This window comes from Aspergillus oryzae, chromosome 3, assembly GCF_000184455.2.
Source record: "Aspergillus oryzae RIB40 DNA, chromosome 3".
Taxonomy (NCBI): domain Eukaryota; kingdom Fungi; phylum Ascomycota; class Eurotiomycetes; order Eurotiales; family Aspergillaceae; genus Aspergillus; species Aspergillus oryzae.
The window spans coordinates 3,761,835-3,788,504 of NC_036437.1; the positions used below are offsets into that span (position 1 = coordinate 3,761,835).

At 49.8% G+C, this 26,670-nt stretch overlaps 10 protein-coding genes and 1 non-coding gene across 11 annotated transcripts; 4 read left to right on the forward strand and 7 right to left on the reverse strand.

The window, feature by feature from the left end:
* The first annotated feature begins 165 nt into the window (after nt 1-165).
* AO090026t00006 lies at nt 166-237 on the forward strand. The gene has a single exon. It is a non-coding gene; the product is annotated as a tRNA-Arg (tRNA).
* A 1,276-nt stretch (nt 238-1,513) lies between these two features.
* Nucleotides 1,514-2,691, reverse strand: AO090026000482 (uncharacterized protein; the record flags this gene model as incomplete). The annotated part of the gene is made up of 2 exons (XM_023236047.1): nt 1,514-1,544; nt 1,889-2,691. 2 exons carry the CDS (start codon nt 2,689-2,691, stop codon nt 1,514-1,516), a joined length of 834 nt encoding a protein of 277 aa, XP_023091051.1.
* A 592-nt stretch (nt 2,692-3,283) lies between these two features.
* On the reverse strand, nt 3,284-3,813 carry AO090026000481 (CoA-binding protein; the record flags this gene model as incomplete). The annotated part of the gene is made up of 2 exons (XM_001821874.1): nt 3,284-3,663; nt 3,729-3,813. The coding sequence occupies 2 exons, from the start codon at nt 3,811-3,813 to the stop codon at nt 3,284-3,286; spliced, it is 465 nt and encodes a 154-aa protein (XP_001821926.1).
* A 315-nt stretch (nt 3,814-4,128) lies between these two features.
* On the forward strand, nt 4,129-7,662 carry AO090026000480 (Rad4 family protein; the record flags this gene model as incomplete). Its single annotated transcript, XM_023236048.1, has 2 exons — nt 4,129-6,782; nt 7,557-7,662. 2 exons carry the CDS (start codon nt 4,129-4,131, stop codon nt 7,660-7,662), a joined length of 2,760 nt encoding a protein of 919 aa, XP_023091050.1.
* A 183-nt stretch (nt 7,663-7,845) lies between these two features.
* AO090026000479 (HD domain-containing protein) lies at nt 7,846-10,175 on the forward strand (the record flags this gene model as incomplete). Its single annotated transcript, XM_023236049.1, has 2 exons — nt 7,846-7,890; nt 9,576-10,175. 2 exons carry the CDS (start codon nt 7,846-7,848, stop codon nt 10,173-10,175), a joined length of 645 nt encoding a protein of 214 aa, XP_023091049.1.
* Nucleotides 10,176-10,555: 380 nt separating this feature from the next.
* AO090026000478 (HIT family protein) lies at nt 10,556-11,162 on the reverse strand (the record flags this gene model as incomplete). The annotated part of the gene is made up of 2 exons (XM_001821871.3): nt 10,556-11,029; nt 11,106-11,162. The coding sequence occupies 2 exons, from the start codon at nt 11,160-11,162 to the stop codon at nt 10,556-10,558; spliced, it is 531 nt and encodes a 176-aa protein (XP_001821923.3).
* Nucleotides 11,163-11,648: 486 nt separating this feature from the next.
* AO090026000477 (Mob1 family protein) lies at nt 11,649-13,108 on the reverse strand (the record flags this gene model as incomplete). The annotated part of the gene is made up of 2 exons (XM_023236050.1): nt 11,649-12,865; nt 12,934-13,108. 2 exons carry the CDS (start codon nt 13,106-13,108, stop codon nt 11,649-11,651), a joined length of 1,392 nt encoding a protein of 463 aa, XP_023091048.1.
* Nucleotides 13,109-13,420: 312 nt separating this feature from the next.
* Nucleotides 13,421-14,934, forward strand: AO090026000476 (CobW family GTP-binding protein; the record flags this gene model as incomplete). Its single annotated transcript, XM_023236052.1, has 5 exons — nt 13,421-13,562; nt 13,616-13,699; nt 13,817-13,937; nt 13,988-14,507; nt 14,572-14,934. The coding sequence occupies 5 exons, from the start codon at nt 13,421-13,423 to the stop codon at nt 14,932-14,934; spliced, it is 1,230 nt and encodes a 409-aa protein (XP_023091047.1).
* A 755-nt stretch (nt 14,935-15,689) lies between these two features.
* On the reverse strand, nt 15,690-18,251 carry AO090026000475 (uncharacterized protein; the record flags this gene model as incomplete). The annotated part of the gene is made up of 1 exon (XM_023236053.1): nt 15,690-18,251. The coding sequence occupies one exon, from the start codon at nt 18,249-18,251 to the stop codon at nt 15,690-15,692; it is 2,562 nt and encodes an 853-aa protein (XP_023091046.1).
* Nucleotides 18,252-21,559: 3,308 nt separating this feature from the next.
* On the reverse strand, nt 21,560-22,640 carry AO090026000473 (uncharacterized protein; the record flags this gene model as incomplete). The annotated part of the gene is made up of 4 exons (XM_023236054.1): nt 21,560-21,628; nt 21,755-21,801; nt 21,969-22,001; nt 22,478-22,640. 4 exons carry the CDS (start codon nt 22,638-22,640, stop codon nt 21,560-21,562), a joined length of 312 nt encoding a protein of 103 aa, XP_023091045.1.
* A 375-nt stretch (nt 22,641-23,015) lies between these two features.
* Nucleotides 23,016-26,465, reverse strand: AO090026000472 (endopeptidase La; the record flags this gene model as incomplete). Its single annotated transcript, XM_001821866.3, has 3 exons — nt 23,016-23,180; nt 23,236-23,453; nt 23,504-26,465. The coding sequence occupies 3 exons, from the start codon at nt 26,463-26,465 to the stop codon at nt 23,016-23,018; spliced, it is 3,345 nt and encodes a 1,114-aa protein (XP_001821918.1).
* Between the last annotated feature and the right edge of the window lie 205 nt (nt 26,466-26,670).

Genomic DNA, 26,670 nt, shown 5'->3' on the forward strand with positions numbered 1-26,670 from the left:
CACTTCCTTTATAATATATACTCGAGCCAGGTAAAAGCCTCTAAGCAACTATCTTCTATCACCGACAAGGATACCTTCGCTTATAGACTACACTGGTGACAACCCTAAACACTGGATTTCATTTTGCCTTTTATAGCTCTTAAGATGAAGCATATCTCATGAATTGGCCGGCTGGCCCAATGGCAAGGCGCTTGACTACGAATCAAGAGATTGCAGGTTCGACCCCTGCGTCGGTCAGAATTTTTTGGTTCTCTCCATCAGAGATCCATATCTTTTTGTTCTCTAACGCCTTGGGTTGGTCATCCACAGTGAAAACTCGACACTAGCGCTGTGGATCTCCAGGCCAAGCTTTTTGCCGACGTTGCCGGACGGCCCTATGATTGGCCAATGATAGTCAAATATGTCTACCACCTTCAATACTTACTACGTACGTAGGAGTATCACGAGGTATTTCCATGAGACACGAGACGGGGTATAGACGACTAAGACTATACAGGGTATCTGCTCTAGTATGCGGGTCCATATCTATCTTCTGTAGCTCACTACAACTTACCGTTGCGTATCTACATATCGGCCTCAAGTGATCAGTATATATACAACCCTCAACTCACCTCGCAAAACAATGCCAAACCCCCCAAATAATAAAACACCCCAATAAACACAACCCCGAGGCAAGAAACAAAACCCCAAAACACGTCAACACGTCACCGCAAAATAACCTGGGGAATCCCGCATACCAAAATGAAGATCAACAACCGAGGTGAGACATAAACAAGGAATGAAGGGATGAGACAACCCTCGCCCAGGTAATTAAATGAACGAGACCACACCAAAACCCCCGGAACCCAGTCTCTCCAGTCCTGAAACTCTTGTTTCCCATCTCGACTGCAATATCTGAATACCAAAACGTGTGTCATTCCCCTAATATTCGCCGTCTGTCGAAGAAGTTACTAATAAGTGTGTTATGTTCTTTAAGCAGACTCGTTCAAGATGAAGCTCTCTGTTGCGGTCCTTTCTCTCTTCCTCACTGCTTCGATGGCTATGCCGGCTCCTGTATGCTTTTTTTTTTCCTTCTCCCTTTGAGTTGGCTGGTTGGAGCTTGGGTCTCAGACTTGGGGGTGTGGTTGAATGTTGAGGTGCTGACGGAATATAAACGCAGTCGAACCAGATCCGCCAAAACGTCCAGGCTGACAATGCTCTTGGTTTATTGGCTAACCCGGCGGGCTTGATGAAGACACTGAAGAACAGTATCCATTTTGCTGATAACAAGCCGGCCACGCCGGAAGGTCCCACGACGGCGGGTAAATAAGAAGATGGGTTCTCATATTTAATTAAATCTCGTTCTTTTGTACACGGGTACAAAAATGTATACTACTCTTCACAGGTAGTCAAAGGCTGTCATTCTTCATGCTTCGTAATTCATGGTTATGGCTAATATCACTATAATAAAAACATTGCATCGTATCGTAACAGGTCGAGTCTTCGTCGAATAAAGTTCCATAACAACATGCCATCAGTAACGAGAAAGGCCGTGATTCGGTCCTCTGGAAATCAAACATTAAACGATTGTGTGGGGTATCCCTGGGTGAGAAAATTAAAGTAGCAACACCGATCCTAATCCTCCATGAAGTCGTCCACCTCCACTCTGGTTCCCAATGCCTGCTGCCCTTCTTTAATCATAGCCTGCAGCTGTCGGTTTAAACGGGCCAGGCTCGCATCTTCCTCGCGCTCCATGCGACGCTTCTGGGCCATGTAACGTTGCGTCTCCACCGAGACGGGGGTCTCACGCGGCTTGGCCGGCGCGGAGAAGTGCGCCTTGGTCGTTATCGACGCTGGTTGCGACACAAAGGTCCGCTTGACCGGCTGTCGTCGACGCAAATGGCCATACGAGGGCGTCCGACGATGAACTCGTCTTCGGGCCGATGGACTCGCCTCATAGCCAAACTCATCGCGACCCACTACAACCCAGTTGTGATGCAGGTCGTCATCATGGTGATCGCCCGAAAGGGGAGTCGACTCACTCCAACCATGAGCACCGGCAGAAGCGGAGGACAGATCGTGTTTTTCTGTCGTCGGCTGCCATGAGTGATCGTCAGGGCCTAGCGATACCGACGGATCAGCAGCCGTCATCGCATACCCGCGACCACCACCGGCATAGAATCCGCGGAAGGCTCCCGACCAGCAAAAGTCCCAGACCTTGCCTACCACGTCCAAAACCGCGCGGCTCCAGCGCACGGGGGCAGTTTGCGGATCGCAGCTGTTGTTCTGAGTGATTTTCTCGTCCTCCGGTCCTGACGGGGATGGTGCTACCACCGATGACGGATCTCGACGGCTGCGTTTGCGACGAGCCCCCGACGCATCGCTGAGTGACTCAACGCTGGAATCCAGGGGGAGCCTCAGCGGTGGGTCTCGATAGCGACTGGGTCGGTAGTCATGCTCGGCGGAGACGTCGTCTACGCCAGCGAGACGATCATCGGGGACAGCGAAGGAGGTGGGACTGGACGGAGAATCAAGCCATGAACGATGCCCGGACTCCACTCCCCGCGCTCTCTTGCGGCTGGGGATGGAGATGGAGCGAAAAAGGGCCGATGAGGCGGAGGGATTCGGCGGCAGGAAGGGCTGCGAGGGAGCACCAGCAAGATCAAGTTGGGGAGGGATGGGCGAGTCGAGAACGAAGGAACTGGTGGGCATCTCTTTCCCCTTATGATAAACGTATTGTACTTTTTTTTCTTTTTGTTATTTTCAGTTGAGGTTTGAATGTAGAAATAGAGTGGTTGAAGAGAGTATACAAGAGAAAGCAAGGTAAGCGTAGGTTGAGTGAAAAAAAGAGCAAAGAATTTAGTCCATGAATAAATGATGAAAATACGGGGGGCGGGATTAATTAGTTCGATTTCCCCATCCATTAACTTGTCTCACCGCAGCAACAACCACTCACTACTAAATTCACTAATTACCTTCCTTTTTCAAGCCTTTTCAATTCAACTAGTCGAACATGGCTTGGTTCATGCGCCATGGCCAATGATTTCTATCCATTCAGCAGGACATGTGAGCTCTTGCAGTGACCCAGGCCTTATTGGTCCACCGCTACTTCTAAGAAGGCCTCTAGAACTACGAGTCCATCTTAGTTTCATGTTGAGAGACGATGTTATTCACTGGTGGCTGATTAGATCTCAGTGGTAGTAGAGCTGACAAAGACCTATACTATATCAAGGGTATCTAGAGGCCAGTACTCTGTCGGATACAGCACACCGCGCTCCCTCCGGATAGATACTTTTTAACGGCCTTACAGCTTTTGGCTCGTCCACTGCACTCCTGCAGCCTCCAAGCCTTCTTCGCCGTCCACCAAGACGCACCAACCTTCACTTCCCGCTCCCCCATCACCTGCAATCACGGCCGAGAAGTGATTGTGAGCGAAGTCCAGGACCGCGTCATCAAATGTTCCGGGCTGCAACCACACGGCCGGAATTCCCACCGAATGAGCCTCCTGGAGCAATTTCAGAGTGACCTTTGGCGGGGTTACAACCGACAAGGATGTCTGCGAAGGCGTAGGCAAGGCGCTGGGCGATGCGACCGTATCGTAGGCACGAGAGGGCAGTTCAATCTGCGGTGCGCGAGGATTGAGAGGAGTGACAGGTAGGGAATGCTGATGATACCATGCGAGGACTAATCCATCGGTATATCGTTACTTAGCGACCGATTATTTAAAGCTTGGGGGTTCGTATTCCTACTCTTGTAACCAAACTTGTTACTGTCGGTGCTTGCGCCCGCGACGGCAAAGCGCGGGGAAGAGAAGAAACGCTTTACGGCCTCCATGGCTGTGACTGTAGAAAAGCGATGGGAATGGTAAGACAATAACTGAATAGACCTAGAAAAGAAACCACAGATGAGTATAAAGGAGAGAAGAGTGAAGACGAGAATAAAAGGTGGGGAAATTGTTCCGGGGAATCTAGATTCATTTTATCGTTAATCCTCGGCTGTCCGACTTATCGTTATCACTGACAACTCCGCAAGTCTTGTGAAACTACATCCAATCTTTCATCTTCCTTATTTCGTCCGATTCGCCCAACTCGCTCGTTTTGCCTTCGTCTTTTACTCTTTTCACTAAATATCACTCTTTCAATTCTTCGTATGCCCCCCTTCGTCCCCCGCAAGCGACTCTCCTCCGCGGATCCGCCCAGTGCCAAACGCCACAATGCGACAGCTGCTCCCAGTGTCGACATCGCCGCCCTCGATGACGAATCAGACTCCCCATTAAGCGACGTTCCCAGTGAAGCTGCTCTTCAGGACCAGGATCTCGAAGATGAGGCCAGTGACGAATCAGAATCGGACGATGACGAAGTGGATTGGGAAGATGCAATGGACTCGAAGGCTACCACCGCCACAGCGACCACTCCTTCGATGACACCCGCCCACGTCCAGGATCTGGAGCTGACTCTCGACAAAAACGAGGTGCATCTGTCCGATATAATCGATGGGAAGAAAGCTCCATCCAAAATCGAACGCCAAATCCGGGTTCTTACCCACTGTCTGCATGTTCAGTTCTTGCTCCACCACAACGCTATCCGAAATGCCTGGGCGAACGATTCCCAAGTCCACGATATTCTACGTCGCAAGCTACCTGAAGCCCTTTATAAAGAGGTTAAAAAGTGGAAAGTGTCTTCTGGTCTGGAGCTCCCTGAAAAGCCCCCGGAAGAAACTACCAAGAAGAAGAAATGGAAGCAGCGTCGCAAATCGGAGAGAGACTGGGGCGAGGGCTCATCGCGGATGGAGCCTGGTCAGCCGGATATGAGCCGTGGAGATCCTATTATCACGCTACTCAAGGTCTTGGCCGCCTATTGGAAGAAACAATTCAAGATCACCGCTCCAGGGCTACGAAAGCGTGGCTATCGGCCTATGTCCCACCTTGAGGCTGATATATCCGCATTTAACAAGGAAGAACACGACCCTGAGAGATTTGGAGAGAAGGTCTGCGGCATCGAGGAGTTTCGACAGGCTGCAGAGCGTATGGAAGGGTCTCGTGACCTGGGTGCTCAGCTGTTTACTGCACTACTTCGCGCGCTTTCGATTGAAGCTCGACTCGTCGCCAGTCTTCAGCCTTTAGGGTTCGGTTGGACCAAGGCGGAGACATACACGCCGAAAGTCAAGGTTGAGGCAGAAGCCCAAACTGAGATTGGGGATACCGAGGATGCCGATTCCGATGACAGCGATGTAGTCCAGAAACCCGTGGGCAGTATAACCAATCCCAAGGGGTATGATAAGGATCTTCCAGTTCCAATCTACTGGACAGAAGTTGCGTCTCCGGTTACCCACCAGATCATTCCCGTCGACCCGCTGGTGCTACCGAATGCTGTAGCGACAACGCCAGAGCTCCAGGCCGCATTCGAACCTCGAGGGGCTAAAGCTGAAAAAGCCAAGCAAGTGATTTGTTATGTGATAGCATACTCATCCGACAAGACCGCAAAGGATGTCACCACGCGGTATCTCCGACGGCGCACATGGCCTGGCAAGACGAAGGGCTATCGAATGCCAGTAGAAAAGATCCCCGTGCCTGGTCGGAGAGGAAAGTTTCACGAGTACAACTGGTTCCGTGTTATCCTGCGGATCTACGAGCGTTCAACAAAAAGCCGGACAGCGGTTGACGACCTTGAGGATGCGAACGACCTGGTACCGAATCAACCCGAGAAAAAGTCAGCTAAGGAAGGCGACACACTTCAAAGCCTCAAGGCCTCAACCGAGTTCGTCCTAGAACGCTTTCTCCGTCGCGAAGAAGCCCTAAAACCAGGATCCCAGCACGTCCGCACTTTCGTGAGCGGAAAAGGCATCAAAGCCAAGGAAGAGAAGATCTACCGACGAGCAGATGTCCTAAAATGCCTCTCCGCCGAGAGCTGGCACAAAGAAGGCCGACAAATCAAGAAGGGCGAAGCGCCATTAAAGCGAGTACCCATCCGCGCCGTAACGCTCCTCCGCAAACGCGAAGTCGACGAACTCGAGCGCGAAACCGGCGAAAAGCCAAAGCAAGGCCTCTACGCCAAATACCAAACAGAATACATCATCCCGCCACCCATCCGCAACGGCGTCATCCCCAAAAACGACTACGGTAATATCGACTGCTTCGTCCCCAGCATGGTGCCACGAGGTGCCACACACATCCCCTGGCCCGGTACCGTGCGCATCTGCAAGAAACTCGGTATCGACTACGCCGAAGCCGTTACAGGCTTCGAATTCGGTTCCAAGATGGCCGTCCCCGTCATCGAAGGCGTCGTCATAGCATCAGAAAACGAAGACCTAGTCAAGGACGCCTGGCGCGCTGACGCCGCAGAAAAGCGCGAGAAGGAGCGCCGCAAAGCCGAAGCGCGCATCCTTCAAACTTGGCGGAAATTTCTCTTCGGTCTGCGTATCGCCGAGCGTGTCCGCGAAGAGTACGGTGAATCCTCCCGCGACCACGAAAGAGACGCATATAACCCATTCACAAGCCGTAAGTCAGGTCAACAGGCCCCTGCACCGGAACCTCACGTCCGCGAACCATCAGAGGAGGGAGATCCAGTTGATTACGGCGGAGGGTTCCTTCTTCCTGGTGAAGATGACGGCGATGATGGAGATCTCATCGTCGAGAGACACCAGCCTTCGCAACCTGAACGTGAAAATGAGGTTGCTGCTGCTGCTGAATCGGATGATGCAGCAGTTATGGAAATGGAAATCTCGGATACTAGTTCCGTCCAGGAACTCTCTTCTTCACCGGAGATAGCAGATTCTGAAGATGAACTTCCTGATTCGGAGCCTGAGTATGTACTTCCCGCTACGCGGAGACGTACTCGGAATGCCACGCGGAAGGGTTAATGCCCTCCTATACCCCTGTTTTCTTTACACCACGTGTTTAGTATTTTTATTTTTGGGAATGATTGTAGCTATGTAATGACGGAGTTAGGGTATCGTCAGTAACGGACACGGATTCGGAGTAGGAGTTAAAAAAAGTATGCGATGTTGGAATTAACGACAATTTACTGGCATACTGTCTTGGTTATATCCGTGTATATGTATCATTGAATTTATTGACTAAATCAGATAGACTATAGGGGTATACTGTCTATATGGCTATGCTGTATAAGATTCAAGAGAACTGTACAAGGTGATCAGCAACGGGGCAGTTACCTGCGCCGTCTAGGCAGGGGCGAATCCAAGCCGTAGGCCTCGTTCATATCCAGTCTAGAATCCATGTCCATGCCGAGATCGAAATCTTCCACCGGACTTACATGTACTGCCGGCGAAGAGATGGGGCTATGGGCGACTCGTGGCCGGGACTTGAAAACACTGTTATAGTCCGCCTCTTCTTCGAAAAGTTCGTCGCGCGGTGTGGATGCTCTGCTGATTTCGGGAGTCTGCCTCTCGGGCAGTTCGAATTGATTCACGGGGAAAGAGGGCCGCGGGCGGCGAGGTCGAAGACTCTCTCTAGGCCGTGGGGTACTTTGGGGAGGAGGAACTAATGACATGGATTTCCGGGTCCGTTCAATCAGGTTATATGTGTTGCGTTCCTTGCGCTGGGCGGGTTTGAACTCCAGATCAGAAGAGAGTTGCAGCGAGGGAGAGCTGGATCGGCCTATAGAATCATCCGCTTCAGATGTAACACTGCCCGAGGGTGTGCTCTTGGTGGTAGCATCTTGCTGAACCAATTGAGGGGATGACGTATTGCTTGAGGACGATGATTCATGCCCAGCCATACGACGGTCTGCATCAACTACGGGGGCATGTAATGGAGTGGCTCGTGAAGATGAGCGGTGCGTGCCTTCGATTCGAGCAAGTGCTTCCGTCATGGAGAACAGAAGTGCGCGATCGTCTGCTTTAGGAGATATGCGTTCCACCGGCTCTCGAACAGCCCTGGCGATGCTGGCGACAGTGAGTGCCTGGTGGTCCCGGAACGCCAAGGGAGGACTCCTTATTGTGTTCATCGATTCTACCCGCTCATGTCTCAGCATCGAACTGTGATATTGATGCCATCTCAGTAAACGGGCGCGCTGTCTCGTGATGCGTGTTTCCAAGTCGATCAATAGATCCGGAGCAGAGTTTGTTCTAAGGTCCTCTACCGTCGACGCCTTTGCCTTGGACCATGCCGTTGAAAAAGGCAGTTCCAGAAACGCATCGCTGCTACTTCGGGCACCTCCATATAGCAGAGTGTCGGCCCAATCCGCATTGCTTAGACAATTGGCCTTGACCATTTGTGCCAATTCATCGAAGTTAGCCTCGTTCGCAATCTGGGGACGTTCTTCCTGAGACTGAAGCTCTAGCTGACTCTTTTTGTAGTCCAACAATTGTGAGAATCGTGCATGCGTATCCCGTACCCGACTACGACGCTCTCCCACCTCTCTCAACGAGACACGATGCGCAAGAATGAGGGGCAGCATGCGTTGATATTCTTGTTGAGTCAATCCCGAAGCCAGTGACAACTTCATAGCGGGGGTCCCAAGTCCTTCATCCGCCGAGGCGGCCAGAGCTTTGCGAAGAACTGCAGTAGAAAAGACCGCAAGAAGCTCGTCAAATTTCTCCCCCTTGCAGTCATCAAGCATTGACTTCCGCAAAATAGTCTCTTTTCCTAAGTCTCCATTCTTCTTCAACTCGGACAACACACGAAACAGAGCGGCGCGCAGATTGACCGACTGCAATGGCTCTAGTGGAGGGAAGAATGGCCGGAGTTTCTAGCGTATTATGTCAATCAAATACCACACACGCGAGGTTGAAAGCGCACATACATCCCGAGCAGTTTCCGGGTCCCAAAGTGCCACTAATTGGTAGAGTGCCCATTCGATGGCCTTGACACGCTGGCGCTGGTTCTGCGATGATGGGGATAAAGAGCGAACTGTAATACCCGGCCAGTCATCACGGGAGTCTAGTTGCAGAAGCTGAAGGTTCCGGACAAAGACAGCAACGGGTGGTTGTGGTGTCCAATCCGGCCTTTTGGACCGAGAGGGAGGTCGGGGCGACTGCATAGTTGCGAGATACTGAAGCGGTCAGCAACGTCTTATGAAGACAAAGAGCTGGAGAAAGGGGTTGCATACCAGCGATCCTCAGTCCGCACTGGCGGTAGTGCCATAGACAATGACGTTTAAAAGAACCGGATCATAGATGCTAGAACTGATCTGGAATAGCAGTGGGTGGGGAGAGCGCGAGAAGATTAAATGAAAGTAAGTGGTTTGCGGGGACGACAGATCGAGTGCCAATCATGTGCTTGTTTATATTGTTTATCATGCTGGTTATCAGTCACCCTCACCGCCTTCTTCTTTTTCTCTTTCCCCCCGCAGAATCTCCCCTCAGTTTTTTGGTCTTTCTTTCTTTCCCCTCTCTCAGTCTTTCTTTTAAGCATATAAGGCCCTTCTCCCCTCCGTTTCTGTAACATCGAGTTTAATTTTCGCATTTCTGTCTTTATATCGTTTGAAGTATCATCAAAATGGGCTCTGAAACACCATCTAATGCCCTTTGGACCACGCAGTCTGGTGAGAGGAATTCTGCAACGATACCCAGAAACCGTAAACAAAGGCTAACAATTCGAACCAGTGTTGGCCACCCTTCCTCACCCCCCTGAGGAGAACTCCGCTTCCCCGATTCCGTTCTTCCACCTTCTCGAGCGCCTGAAGACCACCAAGCGGGAAGGCTGGCGCCGCTTCGGTATCACAGCAGGCGAATCGATCTCAGACCATATGTACCGTATGTCAGTGATGACAATGCTCGCCCCGCCCTCGCTCGCTCCGCGACTCAATCTGCCCCATTGCATGAAGATGGCTCTCATCCACGACATGGCTGAATCGCTGGTCGGCGACATCACCCCAGTGGACAACGTGGACAAGCAAGAGAAGGCACGCCGCGAAGCCGACGTGATGAACTACATCACCAAGAACCTGCTGGGAGGTGTTCCTGGTGGGATGTTGACCGGAGATGAGGTTATGAAGGTGTTCCAGGAGTATGAAGATAACGAGACGCTGGAAGCCAAGTACGTACACGATATCGACAAGATGGAGCTTCTCCTGCAGATGGTTGAATATGAGCGTACCCACGACCTCGATCTGTCTGAATTTTGCCACGTCGCGAACCGTGTCCAGCTGCCGGAAATCAAGGAATGGGCGGCGACAGTGCTCCAGGAGCGGGAGGCTTTCTGGAAGAAGAAGGCCGCCAATGGAGTTCAAGCATAAGAGTGCGAATGATTGATACGGACGATATTCTTTCGGTTGATATTCCTTTCGGGTTATGTTTAATGGCGTCGATGCCTTACGAGTTACCTTTCTTTCGGTTTGCTTTTTTCTGCTTCTCTAATATTATTATTATTATCATCATGCATACCACTAGACAGATGGAGGCGTTTGGATGGGCCCACGATTAGATCAGATACCATCGACGATCGATGAGTCTTGTCACATACACATTGGAAGAACACAGTGTAAAGCTCTATCACAAACCAACATAAACATAGAATCCGCAAAAGAAAATAAGGTATCCCACGCAAATAACAGTAAAAGAAAGTCTATCGATCTATAAAATACTATAAAATACTATACATTCACAACACCACAACTCAATCCACCGCCTCCCCCTCCATCTCCTTCGCCAACATCCTCGCCTCAGCCTCCATATCCTCCATACTCCTCGGCCTCCTCTCCTCATTATCAACCGCCGGAAACCTCGTTCTCCGCTGCCGATACTGCTTCCCCAAATCCCCCTCCTCCCCATCTAACATATCATAAACCGCATCCGTCCCTCCCCGAGCATCTAAATCCGCCTTCTTCCTCGGGATGATATGCGCATGCACATGAGGCACGCTCTGTCCCGCCTCTACGCCGTCCTGCACGGCAATGTTGAGACTACTTGCGCCGTAGACGCGCTCGACCATTCGGCCTACACGGCGGACGGTCAGGAAGAGGTCTGTTGTTTCGGAGGGGGTGAGGTCGGAGACGCGGGGGACGACGCGGCGCGGGGAGACGAGGACGTGGCCTGGGAGGATGGGTTTGAGGTTGACGAGGGCGAAGGAGAGGGGGGTTAAGTGGAAGACCTGGTTTTCGGAGTATTGGTTAGTGGTTCTGAGGGAAAGGGGTTTATGTGTTATTGGGCGGAGGCTTTTTACTTACCTGGGATGTGACGACGAAGGGACCGAAGTGGATCGGTCCTTTCACGGCGAGGGCCATTGTGGATGGGGAGTCTTCGGTGGGCATGTAAAGGTAGGTTTTTCGGTTGATGGGTTTATGACGGTTGCATATGGCAAGAAAGGTGACAATTTGACTATGAGGTGGTTTTTGAGAGAGCCGAGGGTGTTGAGGGATTCGGAGTTGGAGGCGGCGGCGTCATTGTTTATGGCCGGTCGAGTGGATCTCGGACAAGTCTATCAAGCTGCATTCAACGGAACAACACCTCATTTGTTTACGAATAGCTACCGATTCAATATAGGCAATGGGTATCATTAATCACTCGGATACGCGAATTCATATATTACACATCAGTAACCGTCCTCACCCAGTTTGTCAGTAAAAAAAAAAAAAAAGAAAAGAAAAGAAAAGAAAGATAACGTCATCAATGCAGGCATGATAGTGATGCAAGGCATATTACAATCGTAGTATAAACACATGGCATAGCATCAGAAGGAAATAAATATAGGGTTCTGTTGAATGTAAGATTTACGTCTCTTTCGCGGGCTCAGACACTGGTTCGGCTTCTTGCTCGGTAGTCTGTTTTGTCTCTGCCTCTGATTCTGGTTTCGTGGCCTCCTCGGTTGAGGCTGTTTCGGGCTCATCCTTCTGCGCATCGCTTCCCTCAGTGCTAGGCTTTGATTCCTCCTGTTCGGTTATCTTGGTATCTGCATCGACCGCCTGTGGAGCTGCCTCCGTCTCTTCATCAACTTGCACTTCTGCAACGGTAATTTGAGACTCGGTGCTACCAATCGACACCTGTTCGTTAGAGGCCTTGGGCTCTTCACTGACAGCTTCCACGGGTGGCTGAGGCTCTGGTTCCTTCTGTGCCGGTTCTGCGGGCTTTTCGCTTTCTTGCTGCTTTGGCTGTTGCTCGTCATCCTCGGCGCTTTCGCTGATGGTTGTGACATCGCGGATAGTCGTAACCCGAGAACTTGTTGATGGGGTATTCTTGTGACGTCGAGTGGTCGCCGACGGTGGTTCTTGCAGTGTGGCAGGCAGCGAACCTTCACCCTCTTTCCGCAGTATCGTCATGCGACGCCCGTCCGTCTCCTCCTCTGCCGGTTGGACGGGATCGGCACCCTCCGCCTCAGCCGGAACGGTGTAATTATCTTCTGGTATCAAGCTGTAGAGATCACAAACCGTCTTGAAAAAGATATATAGTCCATCGTGGCCCTCGACCTGCCAAAACACTTCCCGATGTTGAAACCAGGCATGCGCAAAGATACGGTAGAGGCGGCGGAAGATATTGGTCAAATGTCTCATGCTCGCCTGCGGACCACCACCTGCCTCTGAGCCTAGTGTAAGACGACTAGGGAAATACTTCGGTGAAGTGAGGATGTTGGTTGCCCAATCCAGGGTGTGGCAAGAATAGTCGATAGCACAGCATGATTTAGGTGGATCGTGAACGGCACAGAGATACTGCCATTCCGACGCTCGCATTTCTGGGCATGTCTGTGCGGAGCAAGGGGGGTTTTCGGCGAAGAAGGCAATGATAAGATTGTTTACTTTCATTGTTAGGAAGCGGCAAAGTTCATAGAGCCAAAGCGACCGGTCAACGCCCTCCGGGGGCTCTGCAAGCTGGATGGCAACCTCCCGGTTGATCGGGACGACAGTTTCAGATCCTTCGGGTCGGGTGTAGTGGTTGTAGAGGGCCTTAAGGTGCTCTTGAAGCTGGAAGGAAGAATCGAGCTTTGGGGGAGGCCCTAGTCAGTGAAAGTGCGGCGCAATCCGTTTTGTTTACATACCTGAGAGAGAGGGATCAGAGGCGGACCAACTGCCATGTCGACAGACTTGGTCCCTGGTCGGATTCTTCGAGTTGAGCCATCATCTGCTCCATGGGAAGCACCTAGCAGCTGCACTGCATCCTGGCCAAACGATTCGCCGACCGACGGCGATTTGGGGCCGATCTGAACCTCTGTAAACGGAGGAGCTCCCGCAGCAGCCATGTCTAGACAATTACAGAGCTTAAGGTGAAATGAAAGAATGAATTAAGACAAAAGACTAAAACGAAAGTTAAAATGAAGGAAAGAAAAACAAGCTGTTAAGGAGAGACGGAGGAGGCGCTTAGGCCAAGCGGAGCTTCTGGAAGGAATGACGGGACGGAGACGGAGATACCACCGGCGGAGCTCATGACTAGTCAGTGCCCTAAGCCCTAGCTAATCCTCTCTGGGTAACGTCATTCCGTCAATCAGATCATCTATTGTATTTCCCCATACTCTGGGGATATCTCGTGGGCCGACCGGATAACCTGATTCATCATGGCAGATAGAGAAGATGACGAAGCCCCTCCAGCACTGGTAGATCTCTCTCAGATACCAGATGCGGAACAGCAAGACGCGACAAACATCTCATCCGCGGATGCGCCGCCGGAGAGTCGGGTGCCTATTACGCTTGTAACCGGTATGACTTTGATGTATATACTTCTACGGACTGCCAGCTGACAGCTTGTCAAGGATATCTTGGCGCAGGAAAAACTACACTGTTAAATTACATTCTCAATGAAAAACATGGCAAGAAGATTGCCGTGATAATGAATGGTTGGTTTCCTAGACCTGTCATGCGAGCATCACTAAAATACTGTAGAGTTCGGTGACTGTAAGTCATAGAATGAATACACAGAGCGGGCAAGCATATGTAGACCGCTGGGGAACCAGTGCTTATGCTAATACGTAACCAAGCCACGGACATCGAGAAGCCATTGACAGTTAACCAGGATGGCCAAGAATTCACCGAGTGGATGGAAGTCGGGAATGGTTGCATCTGCTGCTCAGTCAAGTAAGTTCTTCACACACCGTATAACATCACGACTGACCAAAGACAAATAGAGACTCTGGCGTAATGGCCATCGAGTCCCTTATGGAGCGCCGAGGAACCTTCGACTACATTTTGCTGGAAACAACCGGCCTTGCCGACCCAGGCAATATCGCTCCTGTATTCTGGGTCGACGATAACCTCGGCAGTTCCATCTACTTAGACGGAATCGTCACTCTTGTTGACGCGAAGAATATCCTACATCTTCTAGATGAGCCCACTCCTGAGGAAACAGTGTCCAGTCACGAAAAAGAAGAAGACCATGACCATACCCATTCGGGACCCGTACTATCCATGGCCCACATGCAAATTTCGCATGCGGACGTGATCATCCTGAATAAGGCTGATCTCGTCACTCCGGAGGAACTCAATAAAGTCCGAGAACGAGTGCAAGCCATCAACAGTGTCGCTAAGATCCATGTAACCGATCACAGTAAGACACCTCAGATTGAAGGCGTTGTGTTGGATCTGCATGCCTACGATCATTTGGCTAGTCTGGATTTTGGCGAAAAAGGGCATAGCCATATTGATCCGGTAAGTCGTTCTTCTCGATAAGCCTCTTTTCCCCTTAACTCGAGGATCTAACCAGTTTTACCAGGCTATCTCTACGATCGCAATAACAACCCCTCCCATCCCATCTGAAAAGATTCCGCTCGTAGATGCCTGGCTCCGCTCCGTCCTTTGGGACTCTTCTCTTCCACCTGCGGAATCTCAATCTGAACCTCAGTCTCATCCAGCTGATTTCGATATTCACCGCCTCAAAGGCATATTGATCACAAAGGATGATTCCAGCAGGGTTATTCAGGCTGTCCGGGACGTGTTTGAGATCAGGGATGCCGAGCCAACGTCATCTGATGAAGGCCAGAAGCAGTGTAAGATTGTACTCATTGGCCGAGGACTTGGGCCGGATGCACAGCCGTGGCAAAGGAGTTTTGAGGCCTTTTTAGAGAGGGATGAGTAGTACAAGTCAATTGCAGGATTATAGAGCGGATGAGGTGTGCTATATGGTATAGAGTGTCGGGATTCCAGGTTATAACGATGAAGATCCATGTGAACAAAGTAGAACTATGGTGAGTTGATAGAGTCAATAGACTCGTGTAGCACTGCCGTCTAGGCTAAGGCTGTCTCATGTTAATAAGAATGAATTACAACAGTCAAGACTGCCCGGTTTGGAACCGTGACTCCTAAACCGAGGTTGAACGTACCAAATCTTTATTGAATTAATACAGCCATGGCCATGAGGGACTTTCATCGGTGCAAATCAATATACATAAACTTCTTTCAATAACAAGTAGCCCGGCCATTTGGATGTCATCATATCATTCGTGAAAAAGAAAAAGAAAAAAGAAAAAAAAAGAAAAAGAAAACGAGACTGTTGCTGCTTTTAACGAAAGAAGACGAGGTGGGTTCGACCCGGCAATTTTATAGCAGAGGAAAAGAAAATCGAGAAACCCGAGAGCGAAAAAAGACGGAAAAACAACAAACAACAAACTCCAGTTTCGCCGACATGCTCGCTGCTTTGCAGTAATAAACGATGAATCAAAAAGCCACGCCAAATAAGTATCTATACAGCGCAAAAGCGTGGGAAAAGGGTATCGCGCACTGCTCTGCCCCATTCTGGGACTGCAAATCACAATAACAACCTGATTCTTATTCAAGAACCGAATGCTCTTTTGCTGATCACAAATGTCACCTTGCAGTGACACTCAGTTTCCGTCATACGGAGGTCAGCGCTTTGTCTGGAAATGCCGGGTTTATGGGTAAATGCGAATCGCTCAGATAAGGCGTGTTCTGGAGAATCTGCCGAGGATACCCTAATGCTGACCGAACGGTCAAGGGAGAAAAGCGTTCTGCAGTTCTCTCCATCAATTTTGATTCCGGCAAATTAAGGGCAGGATTGATAGGTAAAATGGAATGCAACAGGGAGGATACCGAACGTGAAGGCATCTGGCTGGACCAGTCCTGATCACGGATCAGTGCATGACCTAAATCTGGCACAGTTGCTGCGTACGGATCGGTAGATTGGGTTGCCGCAGATAAAGGCGAGTCTCCACAATTCGCAGAGTCTGGGGACAGTTTCTTTGTGGAACTTGGCCCAAAAGAGCAGGCCGGATGACTGCCAACGCCTGCAAGGGACCCAGATAAAGTGTCAGTCTCCGAAGGCAGTAAGTTTGCTGCTCTCTCCAGAGAAAGATCCCGATAGCGAGGATCGAGATCAGCGTCTAGATCAATTTCGTTTTCTCTATCCCTTTGAGTAGGAAGGTGTGTACGTGCCTGGTCACTCCCTAGGTCTATCGGGAACGGTGTTGGGGCGGCAGATGCTGTTGAATCTATATGATGTCCCAAGCTGTGAGGTTCCGGCTTGATGTTAGATTCTAGAGGCTTGCTGTCTCGCCTTTCTCTAGTCCTGCCTCGTTGCTCTTCTTCTTCGAATCCTGCAAGAGGATTTGGGTCAAGACATTGCGAATCGTATCCATCGTCGAGTGATAATGGGACATTGAGATCCCACCCCGTGCTATCTACAGGTCCAGCATGATGATTTAAGAAAGTTCCCGGAGCCGCAATGACTCGGTGGTTATATAATGGCAGAGCGCCATTGTTCAGCCCTATCCCATGGCTCATATGCCGCGGATAAATCAAGGGAGGAGGCTGCTCTGTTAGCATATACTCGGGGGGGAAAAAGTTTAAAAGCTCCTTGGCTGATAGCCGGTCTCGAGGCCTCGAACTCAAGCAGACGGCCACTAGCCTTCGATAATAATCTGGTACGTCCACGTCTGGGCCAAGTATTAACGGGCGTGGTTGCCGTTCGGGTTCATCCTCTTCCATCGCCAGCGCCCATAGCGTCATTCCTAGCTGGTAAAGATCTGTCTTGACTCCGATATACATGGAAATTCGCTGGTTGCTTTCAATCTTCGCAGCAATTTCAGGAGGTTCCCATCCTACAGGGCAACCTCGTCGATTGATATCTATGATCTGGGCATCATCGTTGGCATCCACCACAATATTCGACAGAGTGAAGTCCCCCTGCACATAGCCAGCCTCGTGGATCTCACAAAGGCCCCGAACAATCTGTTTCGCCCAGCGCTCCCGTTGTTCCCATGAGATTGTACCTCGGTGCTCGTATAGAATGTCAACCAACGCTCCCTTCTCCGCGAAGCTGATGAGCAGGCCCTTGACTACTTCTTCGTGTTCGTCGACGACCACTCCTTCCACCTGGACAACGTTCGGAATGTCTTGCAATGCATGGAGCGCGTTGATCTCGTATAAAAACTCATCCACTGTGTCGGGGCCGGGGATCTCCTTTTTGATGTAAGACTTCCCATTCAACCGTACATTATACACAAATCCCGACAAGTGCGCCTCAAAATGCAGCTGATCCTCTCGGACGAGTCGCCAGTCGGGCAAGTGGCCAATGCAGGAGATAGGTGGGTATGGGATGATCTCGTTCACGTCTTCCGTTACGTGTACGTGCAATCGGCCATCGCGAGTTTCCAACTTCAGGTTTGTGACCGTGTCGTAGAATTGGATTTCAGTTAACGACTCGCGGATTGATTCATAGATCCGAGCGCATTTGTCTCGTTGGTATCGTAACTCCTTCAGGTCTTGCTCAAGCGAATCGGGAGGGGCGCCGCGGTAATCGCAGGAGATAGTAACCCTTCGCCATCGATTAGGCGTCTCTGCATATGTCACGAAAAACTTTTCACGCTCGGATCGGTCCCGGAAATGCATGCTCAAATTCAAGATCCACCGTTTCTCCAACTCCATCTCGATAACATCTTCGGGCGGCTCTTCGGGTGCTTCCGTCATGGCCGGATAGGGGTCCCATTCTGAGCGGAGATCGCTCTCCTCATTCGCTTCTGGAAGCTCTTCAACCGTGGTCTCGTCCGGATCGTGCCAGGGAACCTCGGGAGCGGACAATCTGGGGTTGACGGTGGGCGGTGGAGACCGGCTCCGAGTCCGCTGGGCGCTCAGTGTGCGAGGTCGGTCGGCGGAAGCGGCACGACGGGGCTCTGGTTCCAGGGGGGCTAGATTGTCACGTCGCTCGGAATTCTGTCTTTTGAATGTGGTAGACCTGGGGAGACCGACGCCAACTTTCTTTGAGAGTTTGCGAGTGAGGTTGTCATGAGGTTTGGTGTTGCCGGCATTGGCATTGTTTGGATCATTGCTGCTGTTATGTTTGTTGTGATGACTGGGGAAGGAAGCGCCCCCCGCAGTGGACTGGGAAGAGTCTCGATCATCACGACCCAGCCATCTGCGCAAACCAAAGCGATGCCACATGCTCTGTTTGGGACGAGGGAGATCGGCCTTTTCTGGATCCAGCAAAAGACCCAGAGACCTAGTCGGACTACAAGACCTGTCTGCGATCGAGATGGCCATACGGCACGGCACAATTGCTAGTCCGAGGTCGTGCAAGGAATGAGTAAGACACCCCAGTGGCTGGAATGGCGATGTCCATAAGAATTGAGACGGATTCGCCCTTGAGTCAGTAGTGTGGGATTATTTCGCTTGGACCTAGGGGAAAGGTAAAAAAAAATTAAAAAATAAAAAAAAATTCTTATTAAAGGGGCGGCTCGAATTGGCACGGCCTGGTTGTGAAAATCAGGAAAAGAGACTATGGAACGAAGAAAAAGGATTATAAAAATAGAGTTATTAAAGTCGAAAAAAGGAAATGTAAATCGTCAACAAGAAGTCGGTGAGTGACTTAGAGTTGCTGTTGTTGTTCGTCCAGGATTTTGGCCTCAGTCCCACTAGGTCGCACAATGTCGGATATCACTGATGAGGACAGTGAGCGGCAAAGTGATCAATGTTGGGTGGAAAGATAGTAATTGATTGATAGATTGATAGATAGAATAGACTGATCGGATAGGTACAGACAGGAAAAAAGGATGGTCGAAGAAGATGAGAATATGGTAACAATGCGATCAATTGATCGGCAAATGTTGACTGTTGCCCAGCTGCACGGGCTGGTTGGCGGTTATAGTCAGTGGTGGTTGGGTTTGGGTTGTTTTGAAGTTTGTTGGAGGTTTTAACGGTGCATTCGCAAAGCCCTCTGACTGGTTTTAAGGGTCGTGGTCACTACGATAAGTGCATTAGGTTAATGTTCAAGGCTGTCGGTACCTAACGGGAGGAGTGAGAGCAACTACTACACCGCCCACAAGACCACCAGCACCTTAACAACAAGAAAAGATAAATAAATAAATAAAATTAATTTTTGTTATTGGAAATTAAAATATAGAATTTAAATTCAATAGGAAAAACAAAAGCCAAAAAAGGGGTGGGGAGGGGTGAATTACTTATGGAAAACCCAATGGAAAATCCGTGGAAGAAATCTAATGCACAAATCAAATGCCCTGACGTCCGATCGGATCCTCAAAGCGTCAATTAGAGACAAACCAAAAAGTGGAGATGCACTGCGGCCTGACAAGTGCCTGAACCATCCCAGTCATCCTCTGGCAATGATGAGACCATATTATTGACCGCTATCCGCAAGGTATGCCATGTTGATTACTGTTTCAGTTTTACCATACGTCATCATATAAGAAGAGACTCCTCTCATTAACCCGGCATGGCGGCTCATCAAGTCGACATGTCTATCATAGCATCCCTTGAGGTTAGGGCTCCCTCCATACACGATAACTACTAACCTTTTTCTTCGGTAATATCAGCCCTATCAAAGAGTCTCGTTTCAGTTCCACACCCGGACGTTTGGAGTATAGATCATGATGCATATGGTCACATTAGTGAGTATTAATTTACCATAAAAGATCTAGTACGGAATTAGCACGATAATCGATAGGAGTAAATATCAACATATCAATCAACACAATCCACTACTGCAGATGCATAGCCCAGGTTCTTCTCGAAGTCCGGTTCCTGCTCACCAAAGATCCGATCCACCCCATAGCTTGCCTCTATGAGGTGGCCCCAATGGCATTCGTCGACGAGATGGGCTTCACCTTTTATTTAATTGTTGTCGTATGCTCTTCTCGACAAATATTCTCCATATATCCCTTCCCACTAGCCGAGCCTGTCGCTCTAACCGCCAATATAGAGATAGAGGAGGGTCAACGGCCACGCTGTCAGAATAGGAGTACTAAGAATTCCACCCCATAAACAGTTCTATCTCACCAGATATCACCCTCGGAATAAAGATTGAACATACTAAAGGTCTTACTGTACATAGACTACTGACTAGTGACGAGTAGCAAATAGTGATTGATTTCATTCGACATAAACTTTTCAAAGTGATGCTCCCGTAGAACAACTCAACCCCTCGCAGTGCATCCAATCATCTTCCTTCTACCTCCCACGGCAACCAGTCTCCAGACAGAACCCTCCCGGTGGAGGTCACGTTCTTTCCTACAGATACAGGACAGCTGTTGCATCAGCGATGACACCTCTCTAGTTGTCTTTCTTTTTCCCAGTTTATGTCTCATGCTTCCTTGTGAGCATTGATGTTAATTAAACAAGCCTCGGGACACTTTACGCACCTACAATGGACGCCTATCGGCAGCAGAGCTGCAATGCGATGCACTCTCATCATCGACACTCACTTTCTTCATAAGACCCCCAGGAATAAATTCACAGGATAGACCATTCCGACGCGGACCGGATGCTGATCGTGGAGAACAGGTAGTCAAGATATCCTGCAGAGAATACAGGGTCCCCCAGCCCACGTTCTTCTTTGGGACTCCTGCATTGGGATGGCATCATTGGCCTTCATCCAGTTGTCGGCACGCTGGGAACGTGTCCTCGGAAGGTTGTTCAAAAGATAAGCCCCAAATGTTGATTCGTTCTCCAGCTCCCGACGGTTGTCTACTAAATACTGTCCAACCATCCCGTTGAGGTCAATGGGCACGACTTCCTTTCCCGTTCTAGTCGCTAGACATCGTCACCTGACATGTCAGTATATCTTTTGAACTGGACGTCAGACAACCGACACTAGCCGCAACTCAGCCTCAACACCATATAGCTTATGATGGGTTGGAATGCGATGATGCGAGGCCTGAGTAAGATTTGCTGCTTTTCATCCCACCCTGAAAAGAAGTGGGTTTACAGGATAATCCCACCACTGTCTATGACCCCACCGACTCGTCTTCTTCCACCTGAGGTAGTTGCCCATCTCAAGGTCTCTCAGATAGTACATTACGCCATGCGATTCAGCGATGATGTCAGAGCAATGGGTCAATCGATGTACGCTATACCATTGTTACGCTGCCAGATGTCAGTGTTGAAACACTGAAGAGCTAACTGTGGAAGCAAAGTCAGTCAAACCTGAACTCTTGATTCTGACAACTTCATTGGGCCAGATGTTACCCCATGCGTGGGTCGCCACCTTACTGGTGCGTCATATACTGGGAAAGGGTTTCTTTACAGACGCTGTCATATTCACCAATATTCATCTTGATAGGAGGGCCTGATCCGCCGCGGTTCCCCTTAGTTCAAATTCCAATGTGCCAGGGAACTTTGCAATAGACACCAGCAAGCCAGTCTGATACGTATCAAGCCAAGAGGTGTAGACCCTAGTCTGCTGAAAAAATATCTGAGATCTGCACTAGACGCAAACGCAAGCTGTCTTGACTCCATCAGAAAAATTTCCGAGCACATGAGGCAGCAGAGCTACAAATGTAATGAGTGGCAGCCTGAGTAAGCCCCTAGGCTCTGGCTCAGTCTACTTTCAAATAAAACCTACCTATAGGATTAAATTACTATTCAGACTTGCTCAGATGTACCATACATCCTTGATGCATGCGAGCAAAGCAATATCTATGACAGCTAACGACCCCTCGCAGGTTGTTCATATGACTCTCAACTTCGACAATATGCACTACAGCAATATTCAACAAAGTAAAGCCCCGCAATTGAGTTCTAGAGGCCACAATCTATATAGCCTAGGGAAAGTATCAAAGAGCAGAAACCATCCATGAAATCCAAAGATCCACACCAACCCTAAACGTATAAATATAGCACAAAGTAACCCATCGTAACACATACAACAACCCCAACTCTCCACTTCCCGTATTTCCGCTACACTTGTCGGGTTGGCAAACCATCAGGTACGCAGCCCAGCACCAGATGACAACCAGCACAACCACGAAAAGCCCACCCAATAGACACCGGCCCGAAGGCTAACTCAGTACCAATTGGTCCCCACCAAGGCTGCAGAGTAACAGATTAAACACCTAGGGCCCAGCCCTGAGAAACATTGAGAGCTTAGTCGACGGGCACGACATGAGTTTAGTTCCAGATAACACATGCGATTGTCAGGATTGTTAGCCTATAGATGGAGACTGCAGACCTGACTGTCCGACGCGTTTGAGTGTCATGTGAAACCCAATGGACCCAATTCCAAGAAATGTCAGGGCGAAAATACGACATGGACTCGATGACGGTGTTCGGTTATTCCAGAGTAACAGGGTATATACTATGGTTGTACACGTTGGCGATACCTGAGCCCAAGCTTCACTTAGTTTTGCCTTTGTGAGAGGGTATGGTGTTCTTACCGTAGCTAGCGTTTTGTTGGGTGTGCATGGAGTCGAAGATGTATGAGAGTGATGTGTGGTGGTTTAGTATCTTAGAAGCAAGACTCGAGTACAATACCGAGCAGTCGTTTCCCCATTTCGTTGGTTTCTGTGATAGACGCTTCTTTTGACGGGACTGCTTCATACTATAATATCGTAGAAGAGATATATATATACATAAACATACATACAAGAGATGATGGCATCCAATTCACCTCCTCAATCAGAGTGGAGTGGTCGTTGTGGGGACTTCTCTTCTATCATAGCCGTTTCACCGGGTATTGAATCCGAGGAGATCACTTCTATCGCATCCATGGCTGAGTCTCCCAACTCAGCTCAAATACAAATCTTTCAGTGACACATCAATGAAGCAAAAGCAAAAGTAAAAGCAAACAGACAGTAAAACTCCGACCATGCATTCCGCGATACAACGCCTGTACGTGACCAGAAAGAAAAAAACCAAGGTACCATGGGAAGCGTAGTATATACCAAATCAGATCACGAGCATCAGGGAACTAATTCAGTCATCGTCCTCATTGTCCTTAGCCGACTTGTTCTTGGACTTTTCCGCGAGCTCCTTCTGCCAGATATGGTTGGCTGCGTCCTTGTCCAGACCGGTAAAGAGCAAGTCGAATACCTCCGAGTACCAGCTCACTGCATGGCCTTCAATGCCCTCTTTGATGTTCTGAACAACCGTTAGATCAGGAATCAAGAGTCGAAACAGAAAACGAATTACTCACCTCAGGCAGCTCGAGCCAATCCGACGTGTTGTCGGCGGGGAAGATGATCTTTGTGGCACCGGCGCGACGAGCAGCAACAGTCTTCTCGCGCAAACCTCCAATACGCAAAACTTTGCCAGTCACCGTCAATTCTCCAGTCATAGCAATGGTAGGGTCGAGAGAGTGGTTCAGCGCCAAGGATAGAAGGGATGATGACATTGTAATACCAGCAGATGGGCCTGATACTGTTAGCCTGATGTATGGGGAATAACGCAGAGATGTGACTTACCATCCTTTGGCACGGCACCCTCCGGGCAATGCATGTGAAGCCTTGCCTTTTCGAAGAACTTATTCTCCGGGAACTGCTTAGCCAATACTGACTTGGCGAAGGAGTACGCGATATGGGAAGACTCCTTCATCACATTTTGGAGATTGCCGGTGATTTCGATACCCGGTCGGGATTCAGAAGTCAGTGCGTTCTCCAAAATAGACTCAACATACAGCGCAGCGCCTCCCATGCTGGTCCAAGCAAGGCCCATTGTGACACCGGGTGGGAAGGTTTCATACAACCTGTCGGACGTGAAAACCGGGGGCCCAACGTAATCAGTCAAGCTGTCCTTGCCGATGCTGAGTTGCACTCCCTCTGGAACCTTCAGGGCAACACGAGGTGTTTCAGTCGTTGCTTTCTCTTCGGTGGTGGCGTTAGCAGAGTCGGCAGCCTCGCTCTCCTTCTTCGACTCCTCCTGTGCAGCCTTGCCCTCATCGGTAAGAGCCTTGTCCTCGGCGAGTACGTCCTCTCCAAGGTCACGCACGATCTTGAAAGCAGCTTTGCGGTAAACTTTCTCAATTTGCTTCTTGAGATTCCGAACACCACTTTCACGGCAGTAAGATTTGATGAGCTCCTCAATAGCTTCCTCCTTCAGATTAACATCGACGTCCTTCAAGCCCGTCAATTCCCTAGCAGCAGGAGCAAGATAGCGCTGAGCAATAGCCATCTTCTCATCCGCAACATATCCTGAAAGCTCAATGAGCTCCATTCGATCGAGTAGAGGGCGGGGAATCGTATCAGTTACATTAGCCGTGCAAACGAAGAGAACCTTAGACAGATCCACTGGGACATCCATGTAGTGGTCTAAAAAGGAGGAGTTCTGCTCCGGGTCAAGCAGCTCGAGGAGTGCAGAAGACGGATCCCCTTGGTGACCGCGCCCGATTTTGTCTATTTCGTCAATCAGAATTAAAGGATTCTCCGTCTGACATTTCTTGAGGGCTTGGATGATGCGTCCCGGAAGGGCACCAACATAAGTCCTACGGTGCCCCTTGATTTCCGCAACATCTGTCAAGCCACCAACGGAAAAGCGGTAATACTGCCTGTTCAAGGCCCGAGCAATTGACTTTCCAATACTAGTCTTTCCAACACCAGGCGGTCCCACAAGGCAAAGAATCTTGCCTTCCACGGTTCCGCGGAGTTTTCCGACAGCGATGAATTCAAGAATACGGTCCTTGACATCCTTCAAGCCATAGTGATCTTCATCCAAAACGGTTGTTGCGTGTTGGATACCAAAATTCTCAACACTCTTCTGTCCCCAGGGTATCTGTGTCAACCAGTCGAGATAGTTGCGGGTGACATTGAACTCTGAAGCAGCCGGTTCCAAATGAGCCAGTTTATTGAGTTCCTCATCAAAGACCTTCTTAACAGCCTCTGGCATAGCAAGCCTCTCCGCCTTCTCCTTGAACTTTTCAACAAGCTTATCCTTACCATCGGATTCAATACCCAACTCTCTCTTGATGCCCTTCATCTGCTCCATTAGCCAGTACTCACGTTGACGCTTTTGAATCTTAGCCTCCACATCCTTTGAGATCTTCGACTGCAGTTGCGCGTTCATTAACTCCTTCTTCAGTACCACTAAAGCTTTAGGAAGTCTCTCCTCAATGTTCATTATCTCAAGGACCTCTTGCATCTCGTGCAGTTCTCCGGCAGAAACAGCAGCTGCAAAGTCAGCCAACTTAGATGGCTCGTCACTCAAGTTTCCAGGGAACTGGTCGGTGTAGAAGGCGGAGATCTGGTCGCGGAACAGGGGGTTCAGGCTGGCAATTTCCTTGCAGACATTGACAATCTCACTGGTCACTGCACGAATAATGGCACTCTTCTTGTCATAAGGCTCCTCCACTAGATTCTCGACGTTAACCAAGCTGACTGGATACTTCCGCAAAAATGATGTAGGCTCGTAGTGATCCTTGGGTGCGAGTTCCTGGGTTCCCTCCTCAAAGCTGGCTACAACGTCACCCTGTTTCTCAGATGACTTATCATCTGGGGCGGGAGCCTTCGTTGAATCACTGGGTGGCAACAAGGACGAGACCTTGATGCGTCGGTGAGGATAAAGCACAGCTGTTACGCCACTAGCTTCTCCGCGAAGAGGATAAGCAGCAGTAATTTGAGCGAACACTCCAACATCGTATACATCATCAAGATTTTCGATTACATCTCCATCAGCGTTCTCATCCTTGAACAGGAAAGCTCCCACATAAGGCTGTCCACGCTTCATCATGTCCTGGATAGCCATTGCCACATTCGGATCTTTTATAGTGATAGCTTTGTAGAAGCCCGGGAATAACGGGCGTTTTGCGATGGGAATGGCCATAACCTGAGGATAGACTTCAGGAACAGAAGGCTTCTGCAAAGCCTTGTCACTGGAGCCCTTCTTGCCTTTCTTTCCACCATCTTCATTACCTCCGTTGTTTGCACCACTAGGCTTAGAATCTGAGCCGCCACTGACAGGGATAGGGGACGGCGGTTCATTGGAATTTCCCTTGCCTTCAGCTACATTATTAGGCTTCTTTCCATCATCCTCCAGCCCTCGTTGCTCCTTATCCACTATCTGCTTCTCTCTCCGTTTTGTGGATCCCGATGTCGGAGCTCCGGATTCTGTTGATGAGCCATGTTTCCCTGACTGATCGGCTACTCTGCGTCGAGATTCAGAAGTGCGTTCAACATCCTTATCCTCGTTCTTTTCCTTCTGCTCTTTATGGTCCGGATCTTCCTTGCCGTCTCCGGGTGGGGGTTTCTCTCTTCGGCGAATAGAGCTTGACGAGAAGGTGCGGGAGGGAGGGAGAGAGCGGGAGAGGCGCAACGAAATCAGGATTGACCGGGCACTGGCATTGTATCTCGGCGAGGCGAGTAAAGGCCGAATAATCAATGGACGCGGTGTCTGGTGGAGCGCAGCTCTCCAGGGGAGGGACTGGCCGCGGAGCATGCTATAGTTGTAGCTGCGAATATGGGAGAAGACGAATTAGGGGTATAGAGGAGGTACAGTACAGAAAATAATACAAGAATGTAAAAACCCTCACAGGCAAATTTAAAAAAGGAGGGATACGGAGGGAAATGTGAGGCTTCGGGAGCAATGGTCGGACAGCAGCTTAGCTGAGGGAGAGTGCTTGATTACCGAAGCAAGAAGCCTT